The sequence below is a fragment of the Nanorana parkeri genome, unplaced genomic scaffold (genome assembly GCF_000935625.1).
Source record: "Nanorana parkeri isolate BGI_ZX_2015 unplaced genomic scaffold, ASM93562v1 scaffold3318, whole genome shotgun sequence".
Lineage (NCBI taxonomy): Eukaryota > Metazoa > Chordata > Amphibia > Anura > Dicroglossidae > Nanorana > Nanorana parkeri.
Genome location: NW_017309586.1, coordinates 6,460 through 33,658, shown reverse-complemented (window position 1 = coordinate 33,658; position 27,199 = coordinate 6,460). Strand labels below are relative to the sequence as shown.

The 27,199-nt window shown below is 42.9% G+C and overlaps 1 protein-coding gene across 1 annotated transcript; it reads right to left on the bottom strand.

Moving 5' to 3' along the window:
• Positions 1–1,508: 1,508 nt before the first annotated feature.
• Positions 1,509–25,848, bottom strand: LOC108803031 (transketolase-like). Its single transcript, XM_018574880.1, has 13 exons — positions 25,839–25,848; positions 23,452–23,543; positions 20,066–20,163; positions 17,283–17,474; positions 14,910–15,028; positions 14,067–14,260; positions 12,961–13,125; positions 12,189–12,345; positions 4,807–4,937; positions 4,546–4,629; positions 3,068–3,164; positions 2,363–2,485; positions 1,509–1,785 (listed from the first exon to the last, which is right to left on the bottom strand). The coding sequence occupies exons 2-13, from the start codon at positions 23,533–23,535 to the stop codon at positions 1,619–1,621; spliced, it is 1,611 nt and encodes a 536-aa protein (XP_018430382.1). The 5' UTR covers positions 23,536–23,543; positions 25,839–25,848; the 3' UTR covers positions 1,509–1,618.
• Positions 25,849–27,199: the final 1,351 nt, after the last annotated feature.

The window sequence follows — 27,199 nt, the reverse complement described above, 5'->3', positions numbered from 1 at the left end:
AGACGTGTGGTGTACACGCTTGGCTCCCACTAAAACTATGTAGTAGCAGCACCACCTAAACATTCATTCAGGTAGGCTCTCATACTACATTGTACATTGTTAGATCTAGAGGACAGTGTACAATCGGATTACAAGGTGTATGGCTGGCTTTAGATGCAGTGGATTGGCTTAATGCTGGGTGGATGTATTTCCTGTGCGTGTGCGGCGGAGTTATATCATCAGTGGCCACCTAATGGCTGAAGAGGATGCCTGGGACCCCAGAAGTGGATGCACTGGTGGAGATGGTGGCAGTTGGGACAGATAATGCACAGCACTGGAGATGGGCACACATGTATGGTAAGTTTGCCATATAGTACAAGTATGCTATAAATGCTTGCACATTGTGGTAAACACCCACCCAGCATGCAGGAGTTTACTTCCACTCTACAAGCTATTTCCTTTTCCACAGGAATCCTGCACACAGGCACCAGAGCCCAGCATACCATAAATGCCTGTTGTCAGCAGGTGTACATCAGCACTACATAAACCCAAGCACAGACGTGAATTCCCGAACACACGCAGTCTGCATCTGAAATTTTACATCCATGCACGGGTTTACATAGCACTGGCATGTACCAGCCAGCAGCTTATAGCTATTCTTTTTAATGCTGTACGCTGCATCTGGGATTTACAGTGTGCATTTACAGTGTAGTAATAAAGGAGAACTATGAGGTGAGTGCTTTTCACTCATCCTCATAGTCCTAGCCGACCTATGACAATGAGACTGTCACAGGTCGGCTCAGTAGATTGGGAAGTGAGCGAACACATACCAGCGTTCGCTCACTTCTCGATCCTGTCACAGCAGAGAGCCGTGACAGGGGAGGGACTGCATTCCCCCCTCCCCGATCCTCTAGCGCTGACTGGCGGAACGGACGGGGGAGGGGGCGGGTACAGTTGGTTCTGCCTCTAGATAGGCAGAGCCAGCTGTCACTCACGCAGCTGGGCGGATCCAGACATAATTGTGGGGATCCGCTTCAGCTGCTGCATCTCAGTATACCGCGAACTGTAGCTCGCGGTATACTGAGCTTAGGGTATACTGAGCTTGCGGTATACTGAGCTAGTTTGTGTCCTCCCGTTACCCTAAGGAGAACTATGGGGGAAAACCCTAACCCCATTGTTCTCCTTTAAGTATGTGTGAAATTGTAGTTCTGTTCAGCCAGTTTTATAATTGAAACATCCCTGTAAATCAGCACAACCAGGTCCTGCCCTCCTTTCTCTGCTGCAATTTAAGTGACTGTTACAGCTTATGATTGGGTAGTGAAGCAGTAGCAAGACACCAATGACATAAACGCTGTGCTCTCCCCTACTATCAGCCACCTCCCTGTACTAGAGCCTGATTGATTTAGAGCTGTTCCTTACTCTCCCAGACTGAATCTTCCTGCCTTTAATAAAAATAAAAGACCTAATATGGCTCAGCTCATCTATTTATTGACCTCTCATTCACTAACAGAGAATCTTAAAAGTCCAAGTTTTGTTCATAAGCTTTATTGTATTAACAGTGTCATTCTTGGGAAACTGTATTGCATAACACCTCGGGATCTGGAATGCTGTGAAGATTTGTTCTGCTCTGAGTGGGTGTTCAGACAATTTTTTTGACGGCTTCCACGATGGCGTCTTTGTCAATACCGAACATCTTGAGAAGCTCTTCTGGTTTGCCACTGCGAGGAACTCCAGATACTGCCAGTGACTTCACTGTAATCCCAGGTACTCCAACCATTGCAGATGCCACTGCCTCTCCAATGCCCCCTAAAGTTTAAAACACATACATCACATGACTTACAGACATTTCATAATACATATATATATATATACACACACACATACACATATATATATATCTAGATATATCTATATATATACTGGATCATGCTACAATGCTGGCTGCAATCTTTCTGGTCCTGAGCAGAGTGTCTTCCCCCCTGCTCTGAAAACACAAGTGGGGGAATTTAATAAAAACTGGAACAGACAAAATCTGGAGCAGCTGTGCATGGCAACCAATCAGCTCCTCTCTTCGGTTAGTTTTGTTAAGATTTGAAAATTAAAGAGAGAAGCTGATTGGTTGCCATGCACAACTGCTCCAGATTTTGTCTGCTCCAGTTTTGATAAATTCCCATCAAGCTGTTGCTCGCTCGGCACAGTGGCTCTTCAGAGAACGTCAAGTATATTTATCAATCTATACAAGGCGTTCTCTGATTGGACGAGGGGTGGTGATGTCACAATCCACCATGGAATAGTTCACATCCTTCCATTTTGTGTTGTCTTAATAAAAGGAACTATATAACAGCTTGTGAAAAACCAACATCATACTTCTAAATGCCCTCACCTTCATAGTAATGGTCCTCCACCGTTATAATTCGGCCCTTCGTGGCTTTTGCACTGTCAAGGATGGTTTGTCGGTCCAGAGGTTTGATGGTGAATAGATCAATAATACGAATTGTGATCTGGTCTGTGAAGACACAAGAGAAATGTTGAGTCCACAGTGACATCTGTAGTTGAACAGCAAACATTTGATATGATTTTTAATATACTTTCTACTTTTTTGAATACATATTTTAATAAACAGGCCCAAACAGCCCGGGAGTTGGTCTGGCACAGGGTGTATCTGCTGCCAAGGCTGTGGCAGTTTTTGTAAACTCCAAAGGTAGATGGTGTTTGACAGAAATCTGGTTTTCTTTCTTTTGTGCTCTGGAATCTGGCCAGTAAGAATGAGGGTGGGCTTCCTGGCCACCACTTCAGGCTAAGGTTATTATCTGGTTTGGAAGCCAGGCGATATTAGGAAACAGGAAGCTTAGTGGCATAGTAGTGCTGTAGGTTTGTCTGTGATGTGAAAGGATAAAATATATGGCTAGCTGGATGATGGAATTCCTAAGTTCATGTTTATAATGGATGTACCCTTGCAAGGGATAAGTTGCATTATAACTTTTTTTGACAAACAAAAGTGGGCGGAAAGCTAAAACTAATGCTGTTGATTGGTCTGACTATGTGCTTATCAATTTGACACCAAAATGCATGAAATAAACGTCTTTACCTCTGCTGTTTAGTTGCTCTGCTGCACTGAGGGCCTCATGCAGAGTGACCCCAGAACCAATGACTGTCACCTGATCCTCTTTGCTCTGCTTCACCACCTAACACAAAAACAGACACAAATCAGAGGCATCGATCAGCTGTTGGTAGTGAAGGGAGAACATATCAGAACAAATACCACAGAAGGTCGTGGATTACATTTGTACCCCCAACTATCAAAGTTCTACCATGCAAAATATACATCAGAAATATAAAGCTGAGGTGGCCATAGGACTCAGAAGATCACACAGATGTGAGTAAGGTTTTTTGCCTGCCAGCCTAGAACATAAATCTCCATGTTTAGGGTAGCTAAGCATGTGCAGTATGTTTATTACTATACAGCAATGAGGAGACCACTTCTGGCATCAGACAAGGTTCGTGAACATGTCCAATTGATTCTCACCTAAGGATTGATTGGCTGAGGTATCTGCCACATTTACACTCATCCTATTTTACAGCATACACAGACAATGTCATATCCTATTCCCCATCAGATGCCCTAACACCACTAACATATTCTCACCAGTACGCTGCCCAAATGCCAGCACCATCAACGCCTTCATCTTCTTTCAGCATATATTAATGGATGGTGGCATTCATGCTCTTCCCAGGAGAATTCCAACATGTTCTCAGGTGAACCAGGGGATATAATCATGTTGGTACTTCTACAGGAGAGAGGCTGCGTACCCAAATTATCCTCAGAAAGACAATTTGCATCAGAAATCTATGCGTAAATGCATGCTGTGTTGATGGGTGTTGACACAGGTTGATGCAAGTACCATAGGCGGGTGCAGCCTATTGCATTAGGGTGTGCACACCAAAGTACAAACAAACATATATACAGAATATATATCTCATACATACACAGACCTGAGGTATCCCGGATTCCCATCTCTTCAACTGTCCCTTACCTTTTCCAGCAGGGGTGCAGTAATGAAGCAGGGAGCCTGGCAAGTGACCACCTGCACGGCTTCCTGATTGGATGGGAAGCCGTAGCCACACTCCCTCACAGCTTCCTGGGCACCAAGGGCTGGGCTGTTATGTGAGGAATGTAATTGGCAAGTGCTGCTGCCATCTGTAACGCTGAGCCGGTCACAGAGAGATCTTTGTGATCTTTCCACTGGCTCAGGGACTAAAAACATGGTGTCCGCTGTTGCGGTTTCAGTGTTGCCCTCGGGGTGATTAGGGTGAGCCCACTTATAGTCAGCACATCTATATGCAGCAAACAAGAGTTTTTACAATACACCACAACACGATGTATTGGCAGGGTCCATTGAAAACAATATTTTTCTTGTTCATGCTTCTTTGGAAAAAACTGAAACATGTATGCCGTTGCGAACAATGTGAACAGAGGCTGAGTAACTGAAAATTTCTATGGTCTTCAAACACCCCAGAATCTACTTCTTTCTGAACAAGATTTAGTGCTTTCCTTAGTGCACTGACCTTGGCTTGTCCAATCTTGAATTCCTCATTGTTGTTGTAGATAACCGCGTTCTCTGGGCGACTTGTTCTAATGAAGCAAATTCCCTGTAGTAGAGGAAATGTTTTACTATGTTTCAGTAACAAGTCCGGCTGTAGTCATCATATTACAATTTCATAGGGAGATGAGAGATGGCGGACCATATGGGTATGACGCAACTTTACCAATCTCCATCTGATGTCCAGACAGCAATCATAATTGTGGTGTAATATGACTAGACCTACCTTTGTGTTTGCAGCAAGCTCAACTGCTTTCTCTGTAGACACTGCATCACTTGGGTAGAAGACAGTTGCATTGGGGACAACTCTGAACATGGTCAGATCTTCCAGGCCCATCTGAGATGCACCATCTTCACCTGCAAAGTTCACAAATGTTAGTGTCAAACGGATGACACTTGTCATGTGATTAGGAACCAATAAATAAAACCACACACACACACACTTATGTGCATTAATGTTTTCAGTCTTGCAGAATTCCTATATTAGTTAGAGTGATCACTGGAATTTAGGCCAGTACTTTGATAGTTTAAAGCAGGGTTTCTCAATCAGTCTTGTGCAGTGCAGTCCCAACGCTGAAAAAAGTATGGCATGTAGTACTTTATGCAAGCGCAGCATAGTGTGATGAAATGCATTACACAGCACTGTGGCTAATAGAACTGAATGAAATGTCAATGTTTCCAACACATCGGCATTACAGCCTTGGCAGCACACACCATTGGCGGTGCTTTAACCCAGCTGCTGGTGTGAACAGGCCCCAAACTAATAATAATACTTTTTCAAGCCCAAAACTATAATCTGGTGGACGGGCCATCAAATTATTATTTTGGGCTTAAAAAAGGAGCGTTCTTTACAGTGTTACAGCATCCCTTAATGCAGTGGTTCTCAACCTGTGTAACCTCAGGACCCACATTTGTCCTCGGTCATTAAGTTGCGGCCAGAGTCGTAGCGCAATGGAACGCACGGCAGTGTGGGCTGCTGCGCTGGAGCTCCATTCATATGAGCATTGCTTGCACAGCTCCCATGTGTACCTGTAGAGTAGCTGGGAGCCAGAATGTGATGTCACTCCAGTCCAGGCACCTCTACAGGACATGCAAAGGAGCGACAGTATAAGCAATGTACATATGGCTGGAGCTCCTTTGTGGCCATACCCCTAGCCCACCCCACCTCAAGTCGACACTTGGCGCCGGGCAGCATATTTTGAATGGCTGCTTGGTGTAAGAATGGACAGTTCTGCGCTAGGGGGAAGGTAGGGGGAGGCTGAGTAGCCTCTCACCTACAAAAGTGGAAGGCATATGGCGGACCCACTGAACAACCGGGTCGCGACCTACTTTTGGGTCACGACCCACCAGTTGAGAACCATGGCCTTAATGTTTTTATTTTTTTTTTTAGATCTGCTCCCCGGTAAGTCCCGCACAGGAGAGAGGGCTGCCAGATAGAGCGGTAGGCAGGAGAAGAACAGGATGTCACGAGCGGAGGCAACGGAGCTTCACCGAACACGTGCACTCAGGCTCACATCGCGGCCACACCATGGCCTTAATGGTTTCTTCTGGCTCCTCCATCCACTGATTCTTTGGCTCCTCTTACCATTATTTTTCAAACAGCACTGTTTCCCGCCAAATTTACGCCCACCAGATTAGAGTTTGGGCCTTAAAAAACAGGTATATTCCTCAAAACCCGTTGCCCCATTTCTCTCTCCGTCCTTACAACTGTTCTCTGACATTGTCCTCCACAGTACTGGCTGGACCAGTGGACTAGTCAATCTACCTGCACGGGATTCTCAGGCTCCATTCACACAGGAGTGGTTGTCCGCACGTATTCAGCCGGCCAAATACATGCGAAGCCGCTCTAAACAGAAAAAGCAATGCACTTTAATGTGCATTGTTCAGACTTTTGCGGTGGCCGGCAAAATAGTCTAAGCGTGATTTTTTGACGGATTCCGTGCGGTCACAGCTGTAATAGCCGCGAACTAGCGGAATCTGTGCAGATTAAAGATTTTAGCGGTTGCGTTGCCGTGCGGTCTTCCGCATGGAAAACCGCGTGGGAAACACAAACACGATATGTGAATGGAGCCTCAGAGAGGCCTTTAATCATACAGATCAGTACAACAGCCTCTGCCAGGGAAGCCTGCTTGCCGTAACGTCTGAACGATCAGCCGACAGTACCGGACCGGCACCTGATTTGTCCACTGGACAGCCTCCACAGGCATACCGTCCAGACGAGCGCTATCCTTCACGGCCTCTCCTGCTTGAACAAAAGTAAGACACCAGCGGGATATGACTTGGTGCTGAGATTTCAGCTGACAGGTTCCACAGAAGGTGTATCGCTGTGAGTGCATTTTATTCTTTTATTTAATAAAGGTATTTTAGGGTTCACACACAATCAGTTTGCTGGTCTATGTCTCCTTCTCATTTTATCTTTGCTACGAGCTGCTGCTACTTGATTCCTGGCTGACTCTGCTGGTGTCTTTTGTATTAAAGAACTTGAGGTATAAACAATAATCAAGTAAACTGGAAATTATATTCAGATGATTATGGTTCACACTCAATAGGAAGCTACTGCATTGGCAGTATAGCCACTTAAGTCTCACTCACCTCAGTACTGGCATAAACTTCCCAAGTTGGCAGCGCTGGCCTTACAAGCTTTTAAAGTACTCTGCAACACTTTGAAGGTTTGCAACCATGGCAGAGGACAGGTTGTGTTTGCATGTCCAATCACCCCCTAATCTCTACAGGCAACCTATGCCTTGATGGCTTTCCAATATCTGGCTTCCACAAATTCCTGTTAGTTTGGCTATCTGATGAAGAACAAGCTGGGACTTTTGGGTATAACTGATTTTTTTGGCCCTACATATAGAAAAAGTGGGCTGAGTTTAAAATACAGCCACTAATAATAATGCAAAATGATGCTTAAAACACCCACAAACCATAGGTGAAATCAGAAGATACAATCATTTGAGTGTAGGTAGGTACATGTATAAGCAACTGTAACAGACCTCAAAGAAAAGCCAGTTAGTAGACCAGACTTTTTCATATATCTTGCTATTGGAATAACTGCATGTATATGTGAACCTCATGTGAATATGAACAGTCTCTGTAACAACTGATGCACAAAACAATAAAGGCAATCTCAAAAAATGTAAATGCTGAGCGAGGTGGTTTAAGCAACAGTAAAAATTAGTCATATACACCCCCATACCCAGAAGCTTTGGATACGTCACTACGCTCCCTAAAGCAAGCTGTTGTACCGGATCATTTTAATAGTTGAAGAAAGAGATTTTTTTAATATTGATTATTGGACGATGGCATACATTTACCCATTTATATAAAAAGTTTTCACTGGATCAGATATGTATCCTATATTGTAGGTGTCCTAAGGCAAGGCTTGACGAATCCCAGGAGCTAGGTAGCCCATGTTCTTTAAAAATTACAGCTGATGCCTAACGTTTGAAGTTTTCTCTAGTTGTTGCTAACCGAGCTGGCTCCTAAATAAATCCTGCTGGCTCCTGGACTGGAAGGACTGGCTCCCGAACTCATTTAAGGTCAGTTTGAGATCAGTAATGCTTTGCCTTTATTTCTTCATCTAACACATGTAAACACATCTCAAACACTACACTTTACTAGCTCTACGTTTACAGTGGAAAAAAGCTACTTTGTGAATTTAAGTTCAATCAACCTGATATCACACTTTTGTATTCTATCTTTTGTATTCTATCTGCAGAAAGACAATGACGACCAAACATTAAGACCAGGGGCTAAGAACTCTTAGCTAGCATGCAAGACTACCTGCAAACACCAGTCTTCTTGTGTTTGGAAGCAGGAGGTAAAGAAAGAGAAGAAAACTAGAACAAAAAGAAAAGTAAGGTTCAAGGTGCAGCAGTATGAAAGAAATGTAGGAGGACACATAAGGCTGGGAACCATTGTGAGATGACACTGCCAAACACATAATAGCAACTTTGGATCCCCCAATACAGCAAAACTACTGAAGATACCCAATAGAACACTTAGCCTGTTACTAGTATTGGCTAAACACGAACACAGCTTTCTTATTTAGATCACTTAGAGACGCAATTTCGAATCCCAACTGAAACAATTTGCTTTCTAAGCAGAATAGATAATCCGGTACTGCTTTTGAGACTAAGGCCTATGAGGATGGGCTTTGGGTCATGTCAGAACTGCTCTCCCCTTTCCTCCCCCCCCAAACAAGTCTATTGGAATACAGAAGCAGCTTAAAGCAGGTCAGACAGCGTGCTTGCCAAATACCAAGCATCTCAAATTGATGTCAAATGCATGCTCATCAACAAAGCCTGAAGCCCATCCACACAGGACCTTACTATCATGTATCTGTTCCCCTAACACTACCAGATTATTGCAATGCTCAGATGTCTTGCATTGCTTGTAAATCACACAACGCATAACCAGCTGAAAGCGTATCTAAACCCAAGAAGAAAAAACATTTAATAATACAGCTAACTAGTCTTCACATGTGGTTGCTGCATTTTTAAAAAAAAATTTTTTTTCACCTGCTGATCCTGCCAGTACTATACTTCCTGCCCTAGGGTGCCAACACTCACCATATTTTATCTAAGTGTATCTATAGAGCAGCAGCATTGTCACCATAGGACAGGACTACAGAAAACCCCCACCCGTCACCTCTTCTCCATAATATAGACGACAGGGGTTCTGTAGTTCTCAGAGATAGCTGGGAAAATGTACCTGATAAGAGTACAGCACAGGGAGAAATAATAGGAAGTCATCAGCTGGCAAGATTTATGTTTGGACACTTCTTTGCACTTATCCAACAGAAATAACTAAACACTTCCCAAGGTATATTGAACAAAAGGGACCAAATAATAGACTTTCAATGTTATGGTTTACATAACAAATGCTTCAAACTTTTAAGTTTTCCATTCAAAACATAAGATAAAGAATTCTAGTCTTCCCTAAACTGAGGCTGGGGTCATTTAGAAAACCTATCAGGATAGAAATATAAAAGATGTTACGTCTTACTTGTTTATAAAGAAAACCTGTGTTTTGTTCAAGCCAGGCCAATTAACAATGGCAGCGCACACTCACCTTTACTTTGCTTCCCTGCCATTAGGAAAGAAGAGATTGCCTGGGACTTCCAGGTATGGGGATTATGTAACACACCCCCCTCACTCCCATTAACCAGCTCAGGCCCCCGGTACTGTGGAGAGAGCGTCCTCGGTCTTGTGTAAGCTTCAAACCACGACATAATGCTTACACAGGGCGTCTCTCTTTAGTCCAAATAACTAAAACAGAGGTGGGCAGTCCCTTGAGGCAATGCAAGAATCTGACAGACACAGAAATGAGTCCCGGAGGCAGAGGCAATGGCATAATGGGATTTGGAGTTTCACCACAGCTGGAGCGCAAAGATTGCCTACCCCAGCTCTACCCAATAAAAGAAGATTGCACAATGGGATTTGTAGCTTTACCGCAGCAGGAGTGTCCAGGTTGCTCACCCCTGGGCTAAACAGAGTGGTGGAGTAATGAAGCAAAGATGGGTATGTGCAACTGGTGAGACCAACATTAGAGACCAAAGAATAGGTTCACTTTAAACTTGTAAGCTCTGGGGTCCACATCCTCATCTTGCCTTTACGACTTCATAAATCACTGACCTGTCAGGTGTTTCCTGACATGTCGAGTCAGAGACAACCATTTCTTAGCCAGATTTATAGCTAGAACTTGGAAGCAGTGACTTAGACATAGCTGTGGCTTTTTTTTACCAGCCCCTTGGAGTCTAAGTAAAAATTGGTATTTCTCTAAACATTTCAAAACATTTACAGGGTTATTCACTAAAGGTTGAAGAGTTTGGAGACGGCAGGAGAAGTGAACAATCTAGGACAAAATAGCTGATTTGGAAAAATTTTCCGATTCAGCTCACTTTCCAGTTCAGCTATGTTGTCCTAGATTGTTCACTTTTCCTGCCGTCTTTTATAGCTAGAACTTGGAAGCAGTGACTTAGACATAGCTGTGGCTTTTTTTTACCAGCCCCTTGGAGTCTAAGTAAAAATTGGTATTTCTCTAAACATTTCAAAACATTTACAGGGTTATTCACTAAAGGTTGAAGAGTTTGGAGACGGCAGGAGAAGTGAACAATCTAGGACAAAATAGCTGATTTGGAAAAATTTTCCGATTCAGCTCACTTTCCAGTTCAGCTATGTTGTCCTAGATTGTTCACTTTTCCTGCCGTCTCCAAACTCTTCACCCTTTTGTGAATAACCCTGTTAGAAATGTAACAATAACATTTTTGTTCTTCTCCTCTCACTAATGGGGTTCCAGTGGGACATGAAAGTAAAAAGCTTAAGTGTGTTCATCTCCAATATGGCACCACCTCATGCTTGCCATAATGCAGGAGGTGATAAGCTTCTCATAAAACATTACTAAATGAAATTACAACATTTCCTTACTACAAGATATCAGATGGAAAAAAGAGGAAGAAAGGAGAGAGTGAGATATAGGGAGGTATAGAGAAAGAGGGAGGACAATGAGCACTGCAAGACAGAAAACAGGAAAGAACGCAGGTAGAAGACAGAGTAAGGGTGCCCACACACTGTGCGAATTGTGGCAGTTTTTTGAGGAACCGGAACGAAATGTGCCCAGTGGATGCCGCTGTCGGCACCCTTTCGGTCAGCTGATAGAGGGAGCCGGCCGGAAAAATCTTCGAACAATCAGAGCAGGCAGCCAATAGGCCTTTGGCTCTATTTGGGTATTCTGACAGCGGCCGGTGGGATTTCTCAATCAACACACTCATTGTGTTGATGGAAGAATCTGCTCTATTTTTCTCGTTCAGTCCGCGGGTTGAAGAAAAAAACTAGAGCAGTGTATGGCCAGCCTGAGAGATGGAAACTTAAAATGAGGCAAAAGAGAGAGAAGTAAAACCATGCTGAATGACTGATGACACTCTGTCTGAGCAAGTGTGGAGTACAGGAAAGGTCAGAGAAGCAACAGTCCAGAATAACGAGCAACAACCCTGACTGCTGCCATCTGAGGAACCTGTCAACCATGGTTAGTCAGGTACTGAGGATTTTACTGAACCTACCAAAGGCTAGAAAGGCCACATAGGCCAAGACCTAGAAAGTCAGTGATTTCTGAACACAGGAGCTGTGTGTGGACTGACCATTTTAACTATCGTCATAGTCCCTATAATGAAGCAGCCTGAGGTGGTTGCCTCAGACCGCATCTCATTGGGCCACATGGGGGGGAAGCATGCTGCCCCCTTTCTAGCCAGAACGTCCCAAGTTTCTAAGAGCTCTTAGCAACCTGTGACACTCTGGCTGGCATCTCTTGCCCAGCTCCTCGCAACCAGTGACGTGTTTTGAGCTACGCGGGACGCCAGACAGAGCCAGAGGTACCGTGCACCCCCTACCCCCGCCTTAACATGCACCACCAGCAATCCACCCCAAATGGTAACATGAATCACCATCACTAAAATGCACCACCATTACTCCCCTTCACCCCTAGCTATAGTTACCTACAACATAGTCTGTGTGACTCACCTTCACTTACCTGTAACTCACACTGTGATGTTCTTCATTGTAGCATCAAATCTTTATAAGCCTAACCTAGAGCTGCTGCCACAAAACTCACCAATAGAGACTCCACAGTGAGATCCACAAAGGTTAATGTTGCTCTCAGAGATGGCGGCCATTCTGATTTGGTCAAAGGCTCTTGTGAAGAATGTGGCAAACGCACTGGCAAAGGCAACTGTGCGGTCACGAGTAGTGGAGCCAACAGCTACACTCACCTACAGCAACAGAACATAGTATTATAACATTACAAACTGGACCAGTGTTGTGGATTATACAATGTATAAAGGATTATGTCTACACTTTTACGATCACTGCATTTTGGTGACCAAATAAAAAGATGACCATAACCAAGTAAAATGTGAGAAAATATTAATTGCACCTAAGATACACTGGGCACAATTAAGTATAGCACACCATCGTAGCAGGTGAACATATTAAAGCAGAACTCCGGGGAAAACAATTCTGCAAGGGTTAAGTGCTCATTTGTGTCTACGTTCAAAAGAAAAAGTTATACCTACCTGATGTTTCGGGCCGGCTTGCTCTTAGACTGGTCCCTTCCACTGCAGCGATCTAAGGATCCTACAGTCTATGCAGTGTTCAGCACGTGGGGTTGCCAAGGGACATACCATCACTGCAACGGAAGAAGAGACAGGCTGGAGGGAGCGCTGTCACAGCCAAACAAATACATTTCTAACCTAGACACAAATGAGCACTTAACACTGGCAGTGTGGGGGTTGCTGTTGTTTAAGAAATGTTCTATGCTCCTCAGCTCCATCTACCCATCATACCCTGCAAAAGATGGCAGACAGACACAGTTGTGGCAGACATACCATGTTTTGTTCAGCGATGTAACACTCGATGAAGCGATCTGGGTGCTCTTTTTTAAACAGCTCAGAGAATGTTGAGTTCTTGGTGTCACCATCCAGAGCGATAACTCTGTCACTGGCGTGTCCCAGCTTAGCCAGAGCAAGACCGTAAGCCTTGCGAGTAGCAATCTGGAAGAGAAGTTTATTGTCGCATTTTATTACAGCAGCAGACACAATCAATAAATCACACTAATGAGGTTTTTAAAGGAATGTTCTTTAGAGAATGCCTTCACATTGCATATAGGAACCCTGCCAACCCCATGCTTGTATAGCAAACAGGTTGATGGTCCAATGCAAACATCTTTATTTCACAAAAATGGGGTACAGCAAGTGGGGAAAATCTTTAACGCATTTTACACATAACAGTGCTTAACCACAGGATGTTCCATGTTGATGCAGAAGAAAGCAACATGGTAGCTTTAATGCTCCCTCCACACCTACCTACTTTAGCTTCACTTCCCTACCACTCCATTCAAGCTGTCAGCAGAGAAGAAGGCTAGCCCTGCTTAAGTTTCACGTCATTCCATTATTTGGAGATGATGCACAGCAAAGATCAAGCACCAGATATTTGATGTAGATTGAGTCTCCGTGCCGTGTATTCTCTTAACTCCAGGCCACTGAATGGAACAACAGCATAGGGAGCAACCAGCTGAACTAAGTGTCGTCTGGTGGCTCACAAAGCAAAGGATGTTTATAAAGGGCATCGTGCTGGGGCATCCATATACAGATGGTGGGTGGGCAAAGGGGTCAGTGTAAACCTGTCATTAAGGAAAAATTATGACTTCCATTGCTGACCTCCTTCTGAAAATAATATTTGTCTGATGGTTATGCTGACTTACTGGCTTCGGTGCTTTTACAGTAAGTGACCCAGAACAAGTATGGACAGGATAATCAGAGAAAGTCAGAAGTCCTTATCTGCATGCTTGTTCTGTGTCACTGACTCTAAGTACCGAACTTAGAGGGCCTAACATGGCAGTCAGGTCACTAGAATTTAATTAAGGAGAGATAAGCAGATGGAGTATAAGCCTCCGTGTTTTGCTCTAATGATCTTATGAGCCTTACCCACATACCTTGTCTCCCAACTTAAAATTAGGTGGAGAAAGCATCTTGATATTCTTAATGTTGACAGATGGTGCATCTTCCACAGGCAGTGCAGGGCTTAACTTCTTCTTACTTTGGATCTTGCTCTCAATCTCCTTGATGGTTTTCTCAGCCAAGTCTTTTGGAAGGGGCTTCCCATGCCAGCCTTCCTTATCTTCCACACCTATCGCCATCAAATGAATGAGAAAGAGTGATATGGAGTGTTGTTTCACCAATAGGTAGTCAATAGCAATTCATGAATTTCACTGTTAGGTTGACATGCCCATCAAGGTCTTTATATAATATAAAACTTAAACAGCAAAACCACCAAAGCAGAGAATAATGATAACCATGGCGATATTAGCAGTAGTGGCTCAACAACTGTAACTTCATTTTGTTTTAGTATAATATTATAGTATAATATTCCAAAATGTGAAGTAATAGCTCAGATTAGTTCTCTCCAAGCAATATATTCATCACGGATAGCCTGTCTTTGCAAACCTTTGGGTGATGAATGGACTGTATTAATGCACATGGAGGATCCACTGTATTTGATCTGCTGGCTGCAAGTCATAATGTTATTCAATGTCAGGACATACTGCAAGTTTCAAAATTTTCCAGGTAGGTGTGTCGATGAGCTGGGGATGAAGCTGGCCATCGGTCCAAGAGGTGAATTACACTGGGATGTGCAGCCAGTGGGATATGGGACTGGTGCTATGTATGTTGGTCAGACTGGCACAACCCGATAACTTTCCCTTGCCCACTCCCACAATTTTTTTTAGGGGGGGGGGGGGCAATTGGAGGTTTTCTTTAAAGACACTGGACTGCCATACCTGCGATGCCTTTGCCTTTGAAGGTTTTAGCAATGATTGCAGTTGGCTGGTTCTTCACACCAGTGAATGCTTTACACAATTCTTCCACGCTGTGACCATCCACAACAACAGCGTTCCACCTACAACATAAACAGCATATCAAATATTGCACAGATAAAACGCAGCATGTTCAATGTAAATTAAGAAAAAGCAGGGGACTGATGAAGAAGGGGATGGGTTCTCCTATCCTATGACCGGGTCATTTACAGTAAATGGCACCCAAGCCAAGTACTTCCTCCTCCAGGTCTCTTGTACAGCTTGCTGCCCACTAATGGATATGTGAGAAGTTTGCGGTAGAAGCTGATCTGGACACAAAGAACAAAATTACTGACCCTGGATGCAAGAGAGCAATATGTGAGTTGGGCTCAGGTTAGCTTAGCTAATCCGCCTCAGCAAGTGAATACTGAAATCTATTTCATTATTACTGTCCATATATCATAATGAGAAAGCTATATATAATATATATATATACATATATATATATATATATATATGTGGGTGAAATACAGACAAAATATTTGTAATAATTTTTTTGATAGCGTGGGGAAAGGTTAGAAGCTTTGTTGTGTTTTTAATGCTGCCTGTGACCCCTCTCGGAAGATTCCACTTACTTCCTGTGTGGTCATCAGTGAAAGTCAGGGCAACTTTCCCTAAAAGGATAACAGACAGCAATATTAACTCTTCCAGCAGTGTCTAATTAGTTTTTGAAAAGGGTGCATGACTTCACCCACACAACCACATGATCCATTCAGAGATCCTTTCACAGGATCTGTAAATGGAAAAACTAAAGCTACCGCGGCAGAGGGTCTTACAGCTCTCAATGAAATACAAGTGTGGTGACGTCATCGTACTGGTAGTCCATTCATTCTTCCTCCCGTCCATGTCCATATCGAGGTACAAACAAACATCAAAGGAGAAAGAATCTGCAGGAGCCAGAGCATTGTACTTATGATCCACTGATCACGGTTGCAATGCTTTACTGGCTCCAATGCAATAAAATAATAAATGCATATTCTTTCTTTTATGAAGAAGTATGCATTTATTATATTTACAAGGTGGACTTTCTGTTTAAATGCACCTACAATCTTATGGGAGGATTTGTGTTGAAATGAATGGTCAGATGACATCTAAGCCTGGCCCAATGTAAGTATGCATATGATATACCTGTTTGGCCCATGGGGATCCTGGAAAACACTGTATTAGCAGGAGGTACTACAGTTCTTTACTGCGATCATCCAGGCCCTGCATGCTGCTTAGCCGAGTAGTTTCCCCTCGGCTCTGAAAACATGGGGGTTCACTCTCTCGGCACAGTGGCCATCAAGAGAACGCCTAGTAATTTTATCAATGTAATTGCGGGGGGGAAATCACATGATGACCATCCCTCGACCCAATCAGAGAATGCCTTGTATCCATTGATAAAATGACTAGGCTTATCTAAATGGCCGCTGTGCCGAGTGGGCAACCTGCTGTGCTTTCAGAGCCAAGGGGAAGCCACTTGCACAGCACAATACATGGACTTGAAAATTGCTGAAATCCAATGTAATAGCTCCCACTACTGCAGTGTTTTACAGGATCCCCGTGGGCCCCTCAGGTATATCATACCCACACCTACATTGGGCCAAGCTGGACCAGTGTAAGTATGCCTAAAACTTTATACCTGCAGTTCAGGTTTAAGTTACAAATACGTTTTGAGCTGGGCATTAAAAGATGCCAGATGCATCTGCAATCACCTACATGGAACCCACTTCACAGAAAACACTTGAAGTAAATGCACCAATATAACATGTCTACCGTACCCAATTACATACTATACTGTATACTGTATACTGTATGTACTAATATCTCACACCCAACTTCTCCAGTAAGTATATAAGCTGTACTTATCTGTAAAGAAATAAGTCAAGGCAACTGGACTTGCTGTATTTTTCCTGAAGACGTTTCACTGGACATTTGACCAGCTTTCTCAATTCAGAATGGATTGAGTCCATTGAATCCATTCTGAATTGAGAAAGCTGGTCGGATGTCCAGTGAAATGTCTTCAAGAAAAATACAGCAAGTCCTGTTGCCTTGACTTTTTTTTTTTTTTACAGATATACCATTACCTGGATGAATGAGAACCTTCACAGACATAAGCTGTACTTGTTCCTCAGTAACATTTCATTTAGGTAACATCAATGAAAACATCACACTTGCCTGGTTATGAAAAAAAAAAGAGAGCTGAATATAGACAGAGGAGTGGTACTGCTACTATGCAAATGCATTTACTGGACATACTGGAGTATTTCTCCTCATTTCCAATAAAACTGGGGAATTTCCTATCCACACATCACCTACCCAAAGGCCTCGCAGCGTTTCTGGTAGACCTCTACTTTGTGCTGTAGAGGGGCAGGATCGCTTTGCCCAAGGCGGTTAACATCAATGATGGCAACAAGGTTGTCCAGCTTGTACAGACCGGCAAAGTTCATGGCTTCCCAAACAGAACCTTCTGAAGTCTCTCCATCTCCAAGCAAACAGTATACTCGGTAACTGAAAACAGAACAAGAAAAATATACTATTAATTGTTGATGAATGTTATTAGAAGGGCAACTCTGCTCTGTAAAGAATATTAATAATAATTTTTTAGTTAATAAACATACTGAACTAGGAGGTGGTGCCTGCTCTGTGTCTTGTTGCCTTCCTTGCTTTATCCAAAATGAAATAAAACATTTTGGCTGGAATAAGACAATGAAAAGAATTGCAGTATAATAGCTCAGGTCTTTTATTGAGGATTTGTTGATATCACTGCATAAAGCCAAGGCACTCTTGTATCTCCAGTTGACATATCATATAGTACTTTGCAATTATTTTGAGATTGCATCACATCAAGCAGCAGGGAAAGAGAAGCAAATCTGGGAAGTTGATGAAAGTGATGGACAGATGGAAGGAAGTCCTAACTACATAGAAGGGATTTTATCAAGTAAGCTTTCATTGTATTATCAAAACCAACTCTAGTATGTATTCCTATTATAACGCTGATGTTATACCAGGATGGGATATGCTGAGACTGCAGAACTCCTGAAATTATTTCTATACACGTGCATTAGAATGTCAGCAAACAGGTTATTAGGTAAGAAGAGTACCTCCTAGAGACGTGCCCAGACTTGGAAAGGAATTAATAAGGACACACGCCTCCTCCTTTCAATGTCCGCATGTCCCTAGCCAGGTTCAGGCGAGGTAACGAAAAGGCGGGAATGATATCAAACGCCGCTAACAATACTCAAACAGACACTCCTCAACAAACACAGAAAAGCCTTATTCAGCAAAGCTTAGTAATATGCTATAAAAATAGCGAGATACATGTTATGTGCAATATTGAAAAAGTATTGTCAGAGACCCGCTGCATGTGATCCACCAAAGTCCTTTTTAAAGCAGAACTGCACTGACATTGCTTACTCTGATTTCACTGCACAACGTGAGCTTCTCACAATGTGCATTCCAAGCTGCCAAGTTAGATAGAGCCTGCCTCATTTCCTGGCTGAAGGACATGCTGCATCATCTAGCTCTTTCCTCCAGAGTCTGACTGTCCCTGGCCCTCTTTCATTTACTGGATTTCAGCTTTTTCAATCACGGAAGCTCAGCATCATATGCAGACATTACCTAGGGTGGTTTGCATTCAAATACAGCCTGCCTTGGAATGCCCACTACTCCAGACTGATACCCCCCATTAAGGCATTTTGATATTTAAATAACTCCTCCGTAGACACAGCCCAGTGTCTGCTTAAAGGCTGAGGGCTCTTGAGAGGAGTACTGAGGCAGGGTAATGTGATGCTTTCAGAAAGCCATGTACAGCACCCTGCCAGCCCCTCCCACCAACCATGATCTGCCTGCATTGTATAGAAAACCAGAATGTTAACAGCACAGTACATGAGCTTCATCCAACTCCACCAATAAGTGTTTGCCGAAGTGGCCTTTTCAGCAAACGTATCACCAGGAAGAGTTTGGTTTGTGTTTGTTTTGTTTCAAATAATGAACCCGCTACTGTGCCAGCTGATTTCATTTCATATCACTTGTAAACTACATGAGCAAGACTGTCTGTCCTAACAAAGGTTAAAGAGCCAGAACCATTATATGTTAATGAGGAGACGCTAAAGCTGGCCATACACCTAGATACACATAGATTATCTGCAGATTTTCTATGGTCAGATCGAAAAAGTACAACAGATTCCTCCATCTACGCTACACTGTGTGGATGGTGGAATCTCCCACTGGGTCAAGCTTCAGTATCTTACTAGTCGGCCCCGCTGGCTGTCAAAATACCTGAACAATGGCTGCATCCAATCAGATTGTTCAGGTATTTTGACAGCCAGCGGGGCTGACTAGCAAGATACAGAACCTTGGCCCAGTTGGAGGTTCCTCCATCCACACAGTGTAGCGTAGATGGAGGAATCTGTGGCCCTTTTTCCATCTGACCATAGAAAACCTGCAGATAATCTCTAGGTGTATGGCCAGCTTTAGACTGTCCTGAGTGTTTCTATTAGGACAGTCACAGTTTTCTGTTACTGAAAGTGAGAAAACAGCAAGTGAAGGCCTACTAAATAAAGACATCTAAAAAGGTAAGAAATATGTTTTATATTAAATGAATTTTAGATATGCAGTGTGAATAGAAACACATAACAAACATATAGAGGGGTTCCCTTCATTCTGACTGCAAAAGTGGAAATACACAAGTGTATCTAATGCCAAATCTTCTTTTAGTGTCATAAGGGTCAGGAATAGTTGAACGCCCCTGTCAGGTTTTGTTTTACTCTGGGTCATAGTGTGGAGATTTCCCTTTACTGCCTGTCTGGGGATAGAACAGGAAGTGAGAAGAAATCGCTCAAATATGAGGCATTCCTGCCTATTCCATCCAAAACCCCCACAAAAATCTTTGTCTTTAAATGCTCTTTAGTTTCCTACTTTCACTGACAAATTATATCTTGAACTGGCCACCGTGAGCATCACCCTGTACACAGAAACAGAATACAGAAAAGAAAGGCAACCACCCGCCGCCAACTACAGAAAAATCATTATGTCCAGGACCTTCAGCCACTCTGACAATATTGGTCACACACTGAAATGCTTCGCTCCTGTGCTATTACCTGGCTTTGTCAAAGTATTTTCCGGTGTAAGCCATGCCGGCAGCAGCCCCCAGCCCTTGCCCCAACGATCCCGTGGCTACATCTGTAAATGCTTGCCTCTGAAAAAGAATCAAGCATGGGTTAGTGTGACAGATATTCAGTGACATTCCGTACAATTTCATCTTCCATTGAAAGATAACTTTTAGTCTTTGGAAGTGTTAAAATATAATCTGATTAAACGCAACTGGATTTTGTTATTAGTTTGGCAGGGGGACAGTCAAGACGGATCTGGGTGTCACAGACACAGAAAGTTGACTGCTTTTAGTGTGATCTGTGGGGCAGATAGGCAAAAATCTAAAGGAGAAGAATGGGGAGCATGAAACATACACTTCCCAATACTAAGAGCCACAAAGGGACACTGCTGCTGTAACACGCTGAATCTAAGACAGAGAGCTGAGCAATCAAATGACCGCTGATCATTCAGCTCTCAATCTCTGCTCTCAGCAGAAGGCAAAGGCTGACAGACTCTTTTAAAACCCTCTGCAAGATTATAGTTTTTTGAACCCCTTCTAACACTTTGTATTACGGTAGCCAAAGCCTTAACAAGACAAGCAGTCATAAAGTGCAACAGTCTCATGTTTGGGTACCACCAGGTACCCCGTCCAACCAATGTCATGACTCTAGAGCAGAGGTGGGCAAGCTTCAGCCCTCCAGTTGTGGTGAAAGTACACATCCCATCATGCATCTTCCTCTGAGAGTCATGCCTGTGGCTGTAAGTGTCTTGCAATGCCTAATTGGGATTTGTAGAGCGAAATGACACTCCAGCACAGTGCAGGTTCATCTTCTAGGGAGATTTGGGCTATGTAGCATTTCCCGGGAATTTACTGAAAGGACGGTGACGTCACCCTTGCCTGGGCGCTAATGGTGGAAGCTGGGAAAAGATAAGTATATTAACTAACTCCCCCCGTTTTAGCAAGGGGAAGGGGGCTCTCAGTAAATAGATGGATCTTGTTATTTAAATAAAGCTAAATAAGCAGGAAATTAATTTCGAGAAGATCCCTGAAATGCGTACATATTATTCATAAATATTAGTCAAACCAACTTATAAAAGGTATTATCCACCTTTTGTAAAAAATGTAGTAAATGCACCAACATTGATGAAATAAAAAATTTGCATTTACTAAGTACACATTGAAGCCTGCAGATTATTGCAACTATGATCAGTGTTTTGCAGGTGCAATGCACAGGCTCTTGTCCAGCCCCAGGTCCAAATGGAGGTATGGGAGGTCCTACTGTTAAGGGGCTGGAGGAAGCGCTGGCTGGACCACAATTGCTGCAACGTCACCACCCTGCCACTAGCGCACTCTGCTGGGTCCCTCTGCCATAGTCACATTTCACTGAGCAAAGGCAGTGAATGGGTGACGCACAACTGCTCCGAGTTAAAAACAACAACATTTTTTACAGTATGCAGCAGCCTACAATTCGAGTAAGGGGGGGGGGTTAGTTTGTGTGCATGCAACCATGCTTCATGTTACACCATAATCATCGGTGTAACATGTCTAAAAAGTGGGGTTAGCCTTTAAATATCCTACTTAAAGTGACATTAAACCCTCAGATTTTTTAACATAAAACAAAACTGTAATGTGTGTCTTACTGTAATCCATGGTTGTTTCCCTTCTCTTTGCTGCTCTTCCTTTTAAATCTGTATCTGTTCTCATGCTCTGCAGAACTTCTGTTTTGCAGCAGACTGCCTTGTCTCTGGAATGGATACACGGTGTCTGTGTATTAGTTTGTATAGGCTTGTAATCTGAGCCAGCACTACAGGAAGAGGCCCTGAGCTGCAAAGGGAAGTTCTCCCCAAGCATGAGAAGACATGAGGATTTAAAAGGAAGAGCAGCAAAGAGAAGGGAGACAACCATGGATTACAGTAAGGCACACATTACAGTATTGGTTTATGTTAAAAAATCTGAGGGTTTAATGTCACTTTAAGTATCCTTTAAGATACATGAATTGTTACAAACAAATTGTTTGACTTTTTCTTCACCAATATACTCACCGGCACCGGATGTCCCTCCAGGACAGAGTCCAGCTTTCTAAGGTTTAGCAGTTCTGATTCAGGCAGATATCCAGCCTCGGCCCAGGCTGCGTACAGAATAGGAGCAGCATGACCCTGGATGGAGAGAAAAGATGCATCACTTTCATATTCCCACAGAGTTTTATCTTTTACTTTTACAAAACACACAATAAAATGGAGAAGGAAACACGGCGACATGTGATAGATGAGGCAGATGTGGATAATAAACAACCTGCTGTACTGTCAGGGAACTTCTAGGGATTTATCTTTACCTAAACTTTCCCATGCCCTATGTTTACTATCAGCAGAAATGAGAGATAGCAATATAGTAAATAGCTGGCAAAAATACTGTATACTCGGGGAAAAGCTGTGTGTGGCTTGTTAAAACACTGGAAAGGTCTTTAAGGGATTTATAAACACTTGACACATCCATGGTCAGGGATAGTTTACAGATAGAAGAGACTCCTGCTATTCTACCTAACAATGAGTGTCTTACAGCAGTGCACAATGAAATAAACAAGTGATGAACACGAGGGTGAACCATGGGATTTTTTTGGACTTCCGATGACATCTGTGTTTATGATTTTTCCATGAAAGAAATAATAAATCAAAGTGATATTCATATACACTAGGGATACTATAGAAGAAGCCAGTGCTCTCCAGAAATAAAAAATGTTGCCCATCTCAATTTTGCACAGGAGTACCTAGAAGTCCCTCAGCATTACTGAGACAATGTTTTTTGGATCATTTAGAAAAAAGTATGTTTCTGGTAAATGTACATAGAGGAGCATATGGGGAAACCAAAACACTCTATATCAACATCAATGTTCTATATCAGGGGTGCCCACAATTTTTCGTCTGGAGATCTACTTTTCAAATGACGAGCTCAATGTGATCTACCAATGAAAAAACACCTGCGTTCATGGGCATGGTGGTGCATTGAAGTCTAGTGCGATCTGCAAAAATGCTGGCTTGCGTTTCTGTGCGTTCTAGAGCACGAACATTCTGGAACGCAGGCTTCGTGGTGCAAACTGGCCCTCTCTCTTGGCCGTTTCTTCCCTCTCTCGCTCTCTCTCCCCCCCGTTTCTATCTGCCGACATTGCACACAGGGAGAGGTGCCCCGCCCCTTCCAGTTTGCGGCGTCTGACACATTTCTTACAAGATATGTAAAAAATTGTATGTGTCAATTATATTTTTGGGGGGTCCAAATCCAGATCCCATTTTTGAAGCTATTCATCCAGATCTCTAGAAGATTCCAATGTATTTACAAACATGTTCTTATAACTGTAGACTCCTTGGAACCAGCGATGTTAACTCAGAATGTAATCCATACCTTGGACATTACAAAGCGATCATTGTTGGGATTCTTGGGGTCTTTAGGCTTGTACTTCATGGTATTGAAGAACAGCACGGACATAATTTCGGCTGCACTGCAACATGATGTTGGGTGTCTAGGAGTAAAAAGAGACCATGATATGAGTACATTAAATATGAACTATAAAGAACACCATACAAGGAAACAGTTTGTGTTTTATTGGCACGTACACAGAAGCACTAACTGTGCTCCATAAAACGCATTGTGCTGAGTTCAAGTCACTACACCAGCTACCCAGGTAGTAGGATCCTTCCCATCAATACCAGAAGGAAACTAGACAGCCCATTTGCATGTTTCACCCAATGTTTTAATCTCTTGAAGAACTATAAAGTTAACAAAGAAAGCCGCCACGACTGTTACTACTTCCTACTGCTTGTCAATGAGGAGGACTTGAGATCTCTGCCTAACGCTGCTGGGAAGTCCAATGCTGCTGGACATGAAATGTTTTGGTGACCCTCCTATAAATTGTAGATACTGAACATTGACCTGTTACCAGAGCAGAATATGCAACTAAGTACAAGCGCACTACAAAAACAGGCAAAGTTCTAGCATGTATGTACTCCAATGCTCTCTATACACATAACAATAAATTCATAACTGGGTGCTTAAAAATGATTGTTCAATACAACAATGAAAAGATTGTTTGAGTATCATTCAATCAGACACTTTCACTAGGATGGACTTTCCATTTTCAATTAAAATATTTTACATAGATTAGTAGGATTAATTCAATCAATCTCTTCTTTATTGAAGATATCACTCTAGATTCACCATTAACCCTGCAGCCCCTCACCATACCTATTTGAGAAACCTAGATCACACACTTATAACTTTCCCAATCCTGAGCTTCAGGAAGTCATTGCAGAACCTGAGACTCCTATCCGGCAAAGAGATGAACACTATGGGACTTAACCACTTGCTGTTAGATTCCCCCATAACCCCAAAGGCTAACACTTTCTGAACCTCTTCTGAAATGGTTTTACTCTGTTTCAGATTACTTTGACGTGAGTCTCATGTACAATGTCATGGCACATAAGGTTAGTTCAGTCACCTCCTCTATCTGAGTAGCAGACGAGGGTCTCTGACACCCTCACCTCGCTGGTGATACTTTAGGGTCATTCTCTGCTGGGAGAGCCTCCCAATCCTTCTAGATTTTATTAGATGAACATGGTCTTTTGGAGGAATTTTCTGTTTCCGGGCTGGTATACCTGGTAGATGATATCACTGATTTTCTGTCTGATCTGATAGGGGTCCTGCTACTAGAAATGTATTCTCTGTAGCGAAGGCTCTAAGGCTCTGTCTACCTCGTTAAATGTTCGGGTTTGGTTATAAACTATGAACTATGTCTCTTGGGCTGGCTCTATATGTTCCCAAACTATGTTCATGACTGCAGCTATCTTCTCCTGCATCTGAGCAATGTGTTTGAATACACTATTGTGAGCAGAGGCATTTTAGTCCAATGTTTCCCTTGCTACATCCAGATACATTTACCACAGAGAAATGCAAACAGGGACAGTTCCTTACTTCCTTACTGAACAAATTGAATATTGTAACAAGAAGTCCCAGTCTTTCCCATCCTTATCAACCACTTTTTAGAATGACTTTCAGGGTTCTACTAAGCCACTCTACCAGCCCATCAGTTTGGGGATGGTACATTAGGGTGCATAGGTGAGTCACTTTAAACAACTTATACATCTATTTGTTTGCTTGTGACATGATAGGGGTTCCGAAACATGTGGAATAAATCCTTCGCTATAACCTTACAGGATGGGTTTCTGAGAGGTGTTGTGTCTGGATACTGGATGGCATAGTCAATAACTACCAATATGTGCTCGTGCCCCCTGGAGGACTTCTGGCAGATATCTGGCACCCATGGGTGCCTCACCTCCCTCTTTAAAAAAATGTGTTTACCCCTTTGATAAAAAAGAACAATCTTACCCAAGGATAATGTTTTTTTCTGTTCCAGAGGTTACTAGCTTGGAGGGCAGATCACAGAGCTAGTTCTCAGTAGCAGTACATTGCTCCACAAAGGAAACCAGCTCATCCACACTTTTGGGGTCTGTATGCCTAATGCATCGCTGTATCTTAACAGGCAAGGCTCCCATGTAATGGTTGCAGACCACCCGTTCCACAATCTGAGCAAGCTTGAGCACCTCTGGTTGCAACTATAAAATTTGGGACCTTGTGGGCTTTCCAAGATCATATTCCCATACAAACACATTCTGAGCTCAGGCAGCTATTGTAACCCTGAGCCTGGTTAGGATTTCCTCTTTGAGTTTAGGATACCCCTCGGCATCCTGAGTTTGTAAATTAAAGTAGGCCTTTTGGGACTCCCTTATTTAAACAGGTGCTTCCACTGCTTCTCTGGTAGATACTCACAAAGGTGCCAAAGCAGACTTCAACATCACCTATAGAAGTCAGCACCTGTGCCATCATCTGCCTCTTTAAAAGAGCCTGTATCTGCTGCTGTAAAGACAGATTCACTTGCTGCTTTTCTTCTAGGGAGGCCTGCTACGTTACAGTCTGCTATGGCATCTGCTGGGCAGTTAAGCTACAGGAGGGTCCTTGCTCTCTTTCTGGAAGCAGTGGTCTCTTTACAGTCGTCCGCCCCGCCCCTGCTGTGCCAGACCCAAAGCTCTGCAGCAAAGCTCATGCTCTCTGCTGATTGGGGAGCATTAGCCCTCATTTGCAGGGACACTACTGCTTCCCCAGAGAGAAAGGGTCCTTCTCTGCAGTATGCTAGCACGACACAGGTACGTAAACTTAGGCCTTGCACACTTATTGTCCTGATGTCACTTGAATGTAATTAGCTGTTTTAAACAGAAAGTTCAGTTGGGCTTTCAATCTTAATTCTGATTGGTTGGTGCTTTTACCTTATATCTGTTTGGTGCTTTTACCTTATATCCGTTTTCATAAATATCGCAATTCAGGATAATAGATTTGTCAGACCAAAAGTTGATGCAGTTGAACAACATACATTGAAAAATATAAAAAGTACTCAACATGGTTTCAGCGTTTGCCAATGACTGCGCTGCACGCTTCTGCTTACACAAGTCCAGTAATCAACATGCATGTTAGAACTTAAACATGCTGGAAATACTGATTACTCATTCTTACAGTGCAAAACGAATATTAGAGCCAAGATATACACACCAACGGGTTAATTTGTTATTTCTGTTCAAATAATTAGTCACAGAGTTTTGTACATGCAGGTTTAACAATTACAATCCTGCAAAGTCCACCCATACTTATCTAAATCCTACCGTTGTCTTCTCTTCTCGTCCTGAAATAGTGAGTGGGTACAGGTGAGAACACACCCTATAGCACAGAAGATTTGTCAAGAAATACAAATCCCAATGGTCTCTACAAAATATGTATTTCAAAGAAACAAAACTAAGAAAATGGGCGGCCAGGATCTAAGTAAAGTAAAAATATACAGCAGCACTGTGTTCATTTTACCATTTCCTAAATACATACCTTAAAGCATATCTAAACGTTTTATTTTCAGGTTTTTCCCTCTTTATTTTCACCTGGTGATCCTAAAAATAACAGACTTCCTCTTTGAGGGTGTTTACACTCATTTCTCCGCTGTATCTATGGAAGGAACTATGGTTGTCCCAGGCTGGACATCAAATGTGTCTGCCTTTATTTATCTCCATTACATGTAGCCTGAAAAATGAAAACTAATGCAATCACCACATCTAAA